Source organism: Solanum stenotomum, chromosome 11, assembly GCF_019186545.1.
Source record: "Solanum stenotomum isolate F172 chromosome 11, ASM1918654v1, whole genome shotgun sequence".
Lineage (NCBI taxonomy): Eukaryota > Viridiplantae > Streptophyta > Magnoliopsida > Solanales > Solanaceae > Solanum > Solanum stenotomum.
The window spans coordinates 5,080,352-5,090,907 of NC_064292.1; the positions used below are offsets into that span (position 1 = coordinate 5,080,352).

Sequence of the window (10,556 nt, forward strand, 5' to 3'; positions counted from 1 at the left end):
CCCCCCCCCCCCCCGCATTCCACCCCACGTCCTTTTCCCACTTGACAATCATTGTCCTACTACTAATACTACCTCCTCCCCTTCTTTTCAATTTTACTATACATCCTAACTATCTCTTTTCTCATAGTTATATATATAATAAAATATATCTATATATATATATATATATACATACATATTCTCGCCGGAAACCTCATCGGAATCTTCACCGGCGTACGTAATATCCTCTCCTTAATTACTTTCTTAAATTTTCTCTCTCTCTCTATATATATATCAAGATCTATCTACAACTTTCTTATATTTTTTATTTTATCATTACTTGGTTAATTAATTAATTTATCAATCAACTTATTGTTTTCCTTCCAAATTACTAAGTTTTATTTATAAACTTTTTTAAAAAAACTTTGTACTAAACTTTTCAACTATTTGCTTCATTTCTATATGTACAAAAATGTTTAAACACATTCATTAAACTTAGGTCACCTGTCCATTTTAATTTCCTTTTCCCTATATTCATATTTTTTTTTTACGAGTTTAAGTTATATACCTTGTTAGTTAAAATAATAGGTAAGTTTTTACAAAATGTAGAATCTATAATATAATCAGACAAGTAAGTTATAGTGAATTTGTTCCTTATGAAAATGAGGGTTTTGGTGAAAGTTTTAGTAATGTAAAAATCTTGTATGCTATAAATATTGTTGCTTTGGCCTGTAAAGTTAGTAATTAATTTTTAGGAGACATTTTTGTCTATGTTTGGAAAATTTAACAGTTAATTTTTGTTGGGACATAAATTGGTGTCTACTTCTATTAATGTCCCAATTTTTTTTTTCTTTTTTTGTACTTTTTTTTTTTTTGGGTCTCAACAGTGAGAAATATCAACTTCATATTAAATGTTTACTATACAATCCCACATGAGTTTGTTTTTGTGCTATTTTATGTTTTTTTTTTTTTTTGGTTATGTTCATTTGAAAATTTTGATTTTGTTATAATACCATGCAGGCAGTTGTATCGAACATTTTGTAATAATTTATTCAGTTTACTCTATATATTGGAAATGAGTGATCAAGTATCTGAATTTCATGTAGCGCAACATAGTCGGAGGGAGAGGCTGAGAATTACTAATTCGGAAGAATTAGAAATAATTCATCAGCCATATCAGTATGGTAATATTTCATATGATCCATCAGTAGTACTATCGTCGTCTGAAATGATTAATTTTTCATCGACGACGACTAGTAGTACTGGTGGATTGCAACATTCTAGCTGTGGATGGAATACTGTAACAAATTTTAATTCGAGTGGATCTGGTGGTATTGAGACTAGTAATAATTTGAGTCCAATGTTTGTTGGAGTTGGAGTCGGAGGAGTAGAAGGAGGTGTGTTATCTGCATCGTTGAATTTGAATAGTAGTACGATTGATGTGAAACCGTATTTTTATGGTGGTTATAATGAAATGCAGCAGTCAGTTTCAGTTTCAGATGCTATTACTAGTAATGCTGAGTTTAGCTCTTCTGTACTTTATCATGATACTCTTCAAGAAGTTGTTAAATTTGCTACTGTTGGAAATCAAGGTGTTGATACGAGACGTGTTGGTTCGTGGATGGAGAATGAGAGTGGACTTATGGTTTCGAATTATATGGATCAATCACACCATTTGTATGGTAAGAATTGTGGATTGGGATCAAATTTTAGAACCAATGTATCTGAAAATTCCAGTGTTCAAGGTTTGGCTCTATCTCTTTCACCGGTTCCAAGAACGAATACGTTGCAAATGGAGAAGAGGAACAATGTGATAGTACCTGAAAATTTTGCAATTGCACATCGTAGTGCGGTGCCACTTGGTCCTTTCACTGGCTATGCAACGATACTCAAAAGCTCGAAGTTTCTAAGACCAGCACAACAATTGTTGGATGAACTTTGTGAGCTTGCAGCAGGTTCATCAAATGTGGTTAAATGTTCAAATTTCTCGAAGAAAGTTCGTGATGGTTTTAGGGTTTCTTGTGATGTTAATGCTGCTGCTGAGTCTTCATCTGGTGGTGGTGGTGGTGGTGGCGGAGATTCGAGTGGTTTGAATGAATCAAATGTGTGTCCTGAGTATCTCCAGAAGAAGGCGAAGCTAATATTTATGCAGGAAGAGGTTTGTTTATTTGTGCATTTTCCTTTTCCGGAGATAATGATTTGGTAGCTCTAGCTTTATTTGACTAAATTTGCTTTGATCACTTGAGCTGAAGGTCTATCGGAAAATACCTCTATGCATATCCTAGGTAAGGGTAAGGCTGCGTACGCCCCATACCCCTACATTTGGGGTTACACTAGATATGTGGTTGTTTAGCTTAGTTAACTTAATTTGCTTGATCACTTGAATCTAGGGTCTATCGAAATCAGCCCCCTTGCCTTCCCTAGGTAACCGTAAGGTTGCATACGCACCTCACCTTTGCTTGTGTGATTACACTGTGTATGTTGTTGTTTAGTTTAATTTACAAACATGATTTTGTCTTCCAATTATTAGAAAATTTCCAGCTGTCTTACAGCTACATGAATTTCGAAACAAGATCAAGATTTTCTCAATGAGCTATGTTGCTCGGAATTTCCAAAAGTAATCCTGCACTCAGTTTCGTATTCTTCAAAAATTCACTACATTTGAAGAATCGATATGCATCCGTCGCCATTTTTAAAGAGTTTAAGCAACATAGTTCAAGAGTACTCCTTTTTTCTTCTTTTTATCTTGTTGTAAACAAGAAATCCATGTTTTGTTAAAAAAAATAATTCTAGATATAAATAAATACACACTGCTGATAATACTCACAAAAAAGTGTCCTTTTGAATGAAATTTGTTTCTATATCTACTTTATATAATATGGTTTAAATAATACTCACAAAAAAGTGTCCTTTTCTCCATGTAATTAGTAGAAGCATCTTTTTTTTTCCCCTCAAATGTTGTTTCCCTAGTGTAATGTTTGATTTGATTTTGTATTTTTCTGTTCTAAATTATATCGTAAAACATATCTAACAAACCAAAAGAATGAAATTTTTTACTGTAAAAAAACAGATTCCATAAAATGTTGTGGAGTTCTTGTTGTATCATTTGACGATGATATCCTGGACGTTTAGATAGTTGATAATGATCCTTGTGTAGTTTCCAGTACGAATATCCCCCCGGTTATACACTGTGATACGGAATATGTATATATACACTAGCTTTAGAAAATGAAAAATCCGCGATTAGTTTCTCTAGTTGACTGAATTTGGTGTTGATTATTGAATTTCCGTTGCTTAAGGTTATCTTTTAGCTACTGATTCTTGTGTGATTTCTCTATTAAAAGTTATATAAACGATAACGTTTCTCATCTACCTTGGCTTACTGTTTATATAACAAATTTGCAGCTTGTTTCCATCTGGAAAGGTACATTGTAAAAAGCGACTGTTACTTGCTTTTTTGTTTGTTTGTAGGACATAGTCGATGTTTTTGAACACGATGTCTAGCTTCTTCTCGATGTTCCCCATCATGCATTTAAAAGAAAGAATACAGTTTCTTGTATAGAAAGATTATCAATCAAATGATGTTTGTGTTAAGTAACTTTATTAAAGTTAAGAATCTCATCATTTAAAGAACATTACTTTTGAGGTTGGAAAGCATCATTCTACTGTGTTATACCGACGGATACTAATTTTTTATCTCCGCGTTTGGGATTGAAACATGTTTCTGAAAAAGATGTAGTTGTTTTCTAATATTTGTTTCACTTATTGAGCTTGTACTTACAGGACAACATTTGTAATTGACTGAAAATGTACTCTTTTGTTTTGACAGATTTGTAAAAAATACAAACAGTATCATCAGCAAATGCAAATGGTTGTATCGTCTTTTGAAACCGTGGCTGGTCTTAGTGCAGCTACCCCGTACATTTCCTTTGCACTCAAAACTGTCTCGCAACATTTTAAGTCACTGAGGAACGCCATCACGGATCACTTGAAAAACATAAGGCAAGCGTTGGGTGAAGACTTGCCATCCCCTGCATCTGGTATGAGTAACAAAGGCGATGGAAATTCATCTAGGTTGAAATTTGTTGACCAGACGTCGTTACATAAACAGAAAAGTGGAGGTGGAGCTGGGGTCGCGTTTCTTGAATCACAACAACATGTCTGGAGACCTCAACGAGGCTTACCAGAGCGCGCTGTGGCTATTCTTAGAGCTTGGCTTTTCGATCACTTCCTTCACCCGTAAATTTTCCTCTCTGTTCCACTTTAACTCAAGTACTTTATCTTTGTTTAGTTACTCTATTTTAAATGAACTTTACATTACTTGTAGGTATCCTACAGATAGTGATAAGCACATGTTGGCTTCTCAAACTGGTTTAACTAGAAACCAGGTAAAGATTTATGTTTTTATAAAACGAAAAAAGAACGCGATTTTATTGGTTGTGTATTCATGAGTTTACACACACGAATATCTGTTGTATGTTTTATACAGGTTTCGAATTGGTTCATCAATGCACGTGTACGTGTATGGAAACCGATGGTTGAAGAGATTCATATGTTGGAGACTAAAGGAGGAGATCAAACAAGAAAATCGGATGTGAATAAGCTCGTGACAGAACGAACCAGCCATGTAAGTCGTGGCCAACATTTCAGTAATGTACTACTCAACATGAGTGGCGTAGTAATGCCAGAGAAGCAAGAAGATTGTCAAGGATTAATAGGACCCTCGGAACGTTTAGATGAGAGTAGTAGTGATCATCATATGTGGAGGAATGAAGAAAAACGTTCGAGGATAGAGTGTCATAATATCTCTGCTGCATCAAGCATGGACGGATCGTTGATGGGGTTTGTACCTTACCAAAGAAATGCACTTGATATTGGAGGTAATATCGGAGCTGTGTCATTGACATTAGGGCTAAGGCAAAACGCCGAGGCTGCTCAACAACAACAACAGTTGCAACTACACGAACATCGACTTAGGCAGCAGTTTGGAGGTCACATGATTCATGACTTTGTTGATTGAAAGGTGAAGAAAAAAAGAAGAGTAAAACATAATGTTGTAGCTATAGTTTATCTTGTAGATTATGTCATTTTTCCAGTAGTTGATGGAATTTATTACTAGGTTTTAATTTCACCATATTTTATGACATAGTTTTATCTTGCAAGGGCTCCTAATGTATGATTCTCAGATATAATTAAGTAAGAATTGTAGTCTTGTAGACAATGTTTACTAATATCAATCATATCTTTGTATATATTTTAATAAATTTCTTATGATTTGAGCATAACAAACTTTAAGAGGGAATGGCATGCGCAAAATGGATCTAATTGTTATGTTGGTTGAGTAGGGCCTAATTATTGTTTTTTTCGTTTACTCGAGTCGTTAGAGGATAAAATTCCTTTTGACTCGTTCGTTCTTAACAATGTCTTGCAACAAATTTACTTAGAAAAAGCTTTCCTCTATGTTAAGGGTGTAGGGAGGTACAATTGTTATTCTCCCACTTATTCAAGTCGTCCAAGGGACAAAACTCACATGACTGGTTGGTTCTAAGCAATATCCTACCCGAAACAACTCACTTAAAAAAAAGGAAAAATAAGCAAAATACCCCATAAAAGCAAAATAATTACAAACATATACTCCTTTACATTCATACCCACTATATAATTACACAATATATCCCCTTACTAATTTCGCTTAACTAATACTAAATCAGTATCATATACTGTATTGGTATTATTAAGACTGATCATTTTGCTGAATTGATACTAAATCAGTATATATATACTGTACTGGTACGTATCATTAAGGCTGATTATTTCGCTGAATTGATACTAAATCAGTATATATATATATATACTGTATTGATATCACTAAGGTCTCTTGTTAAGAAATTACTCATTAGTATATACTCTTATAGTATCATTGACTAATAAGTAATTTTTGAATAAGAAACCTTAATGATACCATAATATATATCTATATATATATATATATATATATATATACTCTTATAGTATCATTGACTAATGAGTAATTTCTGAACAAGAAATCTTAATGATACCACAACAATATACATAGATACTGTGGAATAAGATTATTGAATAATTTCATTCATATCTTTCTATGTCATGTACATGGCTTTATATATACATAAAAGATTGTGGAATAGAATCACCTAAATCTTTACATTAAGAGAAAGAATCAGAGATATGATATTCTAGATTATCACAATTATACTAAGATCTTAGAGGATCATATCTTGATATGAAGAATATCTTCTCATCTTAGAGGATCACATCTTTGATGACATCTTTTTGGAAATCCTCCATCAGCCAACACTCCCCCTCAAGCGGGTGAATGGATATCTTCCATTCCTAGCTTGCTTATTAGATCTTGAAACATATTGTTTGGCAGTCCTTTTGTTAAAACATCAGCAACCTGATCTTTTGTAGATACAAATGGCGTACAAATGAGTCCGTTATCTAATTTCTCCTTAATGAAATGTCTGTCTACCTCAATATGCTTAGTGCGATCATGTTGTACAGGATTATGAGCTATACTTATTGCTGATTTATTGTCACAATATAGCCTCATAGGTCCTTCCCATCTTATCTTCAAATCATCAAGGATTATCTTTAGCCATAACAACTCACAAACTCCCATCGCCATGGATCTAAACTCAGATTCTGCACTTGATCTAGCTACTACATTTTGTTTTTTACTCCTCCAAGTCACCAGATTTCCTCCTAAGAAGGTGCAATATCCAGAACTTGACCTTCGATCCACTAATGAACCAGCATAGTCCGCATCTGTATAAGCCTCTAAAACCATGTTTCCTCCTCTTTTGAATAATATTCCTTTTCCTGGACTTCCTTTAAGATATTGTAGAATCCGGTTGACAGCTTGAAGATGCATTTCTCTAGGATCATGCATAAATTGGCTAACAACACTTACAGCAAATGCAATGTCCGGCCTTGTATGGGACAAGTAAATCAATTTCCCTACAAGCCTTTGATACAAGCCTTTATCTACCACTGAATCTTCTGGAGCATTGCACAATCTATGATTGTATTCAATTGGTGTAGCCACTGGTTTACACCCTAATTTTCCTGTTTCTTTCAACAAATCAAGCACATATTTTTGTTGGGAAATAAAGATTCCTTGTTTTGAGTGTGCCACTTCGATTCCCAAAAAATACTTTAATTTCCCAAGCTCTTTGATGTCAAATTCCTTGAGTAAACACTTCTTCAAATTTTGTATCTCCTCTGAATCATCACCTGTTACTATGATGTCATCCACATAAACCAACAATGCTGTCACTTTTCCTATTTTTGAGTGTCGTATGAACAAGGTGTGGTCTCCTTGACTTTGTCGATACCCTAGCTTGATCATAACCTTTGTAAATCTTCCAAACCATGCACGAGGTGATTGCTTTAATCCATAGAGTGCCTTCTTCAGTCTACACACCATTCCCTTCTTGCTTTCAAAAGCAGGTGGCACCTCCATATAGATCTCCTCATCTAAGTCTCCATGTAAAAAGGCATTTTTTACATCAAATTGTTGTAGGTTCCAATTAAAAACTGCAGCCAATGATAATAAAACTCTCACTGTATTCATTTTTGCCACTGGGGCAAAAGTCTCCAAATAATCAATTCCATAGGTTTGTGTATAACCCTTTGCTACCAAACGTGCTTTATATCTTTCTATGGACCCATCTGACTTATATTTCACAGTAAACACCCATCTGCACCCGACCAACCTTTTTCCTTTTGGTAATTCCACAATATCCCAAGTTTTGTTTTTCTCCAATGCTTCCATTTCTACCTTCATAGCTTTCTCCCATTCTTTATTTCCTAATGCTTCAGACAAATTTCTGGGGATAGGAATTGTGTGGAGGTTACAGAGAAAAGCTTTATGACTTGGGGATAGATTTTGATATGTCATGGAGAGGCTCAAAGGGTGTTGTGTGCAAGTTCTGGTTCCTTTTCTGATTGCAATGGGAAGGTCAAGGACATTAGGTTGGTTAAATTCTTCTTCATGATCAGTTTGGTTTGGTGTTTCTGACGGTTCAACAAGTTCAGGATGGGTATCAGGAGCAGTAACCTGAGGAGATGATTGCAACCGAGTAGTTTGATCAGTTAGTCTCTTTCTTCTGGAATATACCTGCAATGGTAGATTATTTTCTAGAATTCCATTATCTATATTTGGATTAGGAGACTCAATGGGTTCATTTGGATTTAGAGACTCAGGTGACTGTAGAAATGGTGACTCAGGCAAGGATTTGGCACGACTAGAAATGGACAAATCAAATAGTGACAAGTCTAGAGGTTCCTTTCCCTTCAGTGACTCCCCCTGATTGTAAGAATGATTAAAAAAGGATTCACTCTCATCAAATGTGACATCTGCGGAAACAAAGAATTTCTTTGATGATGGTTGATAACACTTGTAACCTTTTTGAGTAGGAGAATATCCTATGAAAACACACTTAAGAGCACGTGGGTCTAATTTGCCTCTATTTTGAGAATGAATATGAACATAGGCAACACTTCCGAAGATTCTAGGAACCAATTTATTGGAAATTTCAAAATTTGGAAAGAAATTCCTAAGAGTATCAAGCGGACTTTGAAAGTTCAGAATTCTTGATGGCATTCTGTTACTAAGATGTGCAGCAGTTAGGACAGCTTCCCCCCAATACTGTTTTGGCACCTTTTTGTGAAACAATAATGATCTAGTAATGTCAAGTAACAGACCATTTCTTCTCTCTGCTATCCCATTTTGTTGAGGAGTATTGACACATGAAGATTCATGAATAATTCCCTCTTTTTGGAAGAAAACAGAGAGGTTTTGATTGAAGTAGTCCTTGGCATTATCGGATCGAAATCTTTTAATTGGCACATCATATTGGGTTTTGATCATATTAAAAAAGGTAGGAAGAATTTGACTGACATCTGATTTTTGCTTTAGCAAATAGATCCACGTAACTCTTGTACAATCATCAATGAATGACACAAACCATCTAGCACCAGAAATATTAGGAATGGGAGAGGGTCCCCAAATATCACTATGAATAAGAGAGAATGGAGTTTGACATCTTTTGTGACTAATTGGAAAGGAAGTACGTTTGTGTTTTGCAATTTCACAATCATCACAATGAAAAGACTCAACAATCAAATCTTTGAACAAAGATGGGAACATCCTTTTGATTACATAAAAGGAAGGGTGACCTAACCGACGATGATAAAGCCATACTTTCTCTTTATTGGACATGATAGATTCAGACAAGAATGAACTAGACAAGGAATTCTTAGATATATATTCACCATTGTGGAAATCCAAACAATAAAGACCACCTTTCTCACTAGCACGCCCAATCATCTCCTTCGTGTTCTGTTCCTGAAATAAGCAATATGAAGGGAAGAAAGTTACTTGGCATTTGGAATCTTTGGTGAGTTTCTGGATAGAAATGAGATTTGCAGATAACTTTGGGATATGAAGGACATCTTTAAGTATCAAGGATTTTCCAAGTGGTATGTCTCCTTGCCCAGCTACAGTAATAACTGAACCATCAGCTATAGTTATTTTTTTATAGCTAGGACAAGGGGAATATGATATGAAGAGATGAGAGAGACTAGTCATGTGATCAGTTGCCCCGGAATCAACCACCCACGTTGGAGAAAGTTTGTCTGAGACATTAGTAATAAAAGAGTAAGAAATACCTGTGAAGGCCAATGAACAACTACCTGTTGAAGCTGAATGTTGCAAATCTCCAATTGAAACTGTAGAGTTATTCTCTACGGTTGCAGAAACATTTTCAGAGACTGGAATATTTGCGGCAGTACCATTTTCAGACATGGTTTGGGCAGATAAAGATAGCAAAATGGGATTTTTCAAGATAGGATGAATAAAATTGGCCAGGAATAAGCCTAAAGCTCTGATACCATGTGGAATAAGATTATTGAATAATTTCATTCATATCTTTCTATGTCATGTACATGGCTTTATATATACATAAAAGATTGTGGAATAGAATCACCTAAATCTTTACATTAAGAGAAAGAATCAGAGATATGATATTCTAGATTACCACAATTATACTAAGATCTTAGAGGATCATATCTTGATATGAAGAATATCTTCTCATCTTAGAGGATCACATCTTTGATGACAAGAATATCTTCTTGGAAATCCTCCATCAGCCAACAGATACTCTTATAGTATCATAGACTAATAACTAAAGTCTGAACAAAAAACCTTGATGATATCAATATAGTATATATATATACTGATTTAATATCAGTTAAGCGAAATTATCAACCTTAATGATACCAATACAATATATGATACCACTTTAGTAGCAGTTAAGCGAAAATTATCAGCCTTAATAAATGGGGGTATGGACTGTAATTATTTATGAGAGAATGGTTCTTTCAGAAATTACTTTGAAACTTGTAATTATTTTAAATTTTATGGCCCATTTATGTAGTTTTCCCTTTAAAAAAGCTCTCTTTTATGTTTGGAGTGCAAGGCCCAATTGTTATTTTCCCATTTATTCAAGTCATCCAAGGGACAAATCCCCTCC

At 34.6% G+C, this 10,556-nt stretch overlaps 1 protein-coding gene across 1 annotated transcript; it reads left to right on the top strand.

Moving 5' to 3' along the window:
- Window positions 1-115: 115 nt before the first annotated feature.
- Window positions 116-5,243, top strand: LOC125843670 (BEL1-like homeodomain protein 8). Its single transcript, XM_049522838.1, has 5 exons — window positions 116-213; window positions 1,000-2,137; window positions 3,809-4,218; window positions 4,307-4,367; window positions 4,469-5,243. The coding sequence occupies exons 2-5, from the start codon at window positions 1,055-1,057 to the stop codon at window positions 4,997-4,999; spliced, it is 2,085 nt and encodes a 694-aa protein (XP_049378795.1). The 5' UTR covers window positions 116-213; window positions 1,000-1,054; the 3' UTR covers window positions 5,000-5,243.
- The last annotated feature ends 5,313 nt before the right edge of the window (window positions 5,244-10,556 follow it).

What these genes read in the sequence shown, in the direction of transcription:
- LOC125843670 (XM_049522838.1), top strand. Translation starts at nt 1,055, where the DNA reads ATGAGTGATCAAGTATCTGAATTTCATGTAGCGCAACATAGTCGGAGG. An exon ending in TTCGATCACTTCCTTCACCC is followed by an intron (nt 4,219 to 4,306) that starts GTAAATTTTCCT and finishes CATTACTTGTAG; the next exon opens with GTATCCTACAGATAGTGATA. An exon ending in CTGGTTTAACTAGAAACCAG is followed by an intron (nt 4,368 to 4,468) that starts GTAAAGATTTAT and finishes TGTTTTATACAG; the next exon opens with GTTTCGAATTGGTTCATCAA.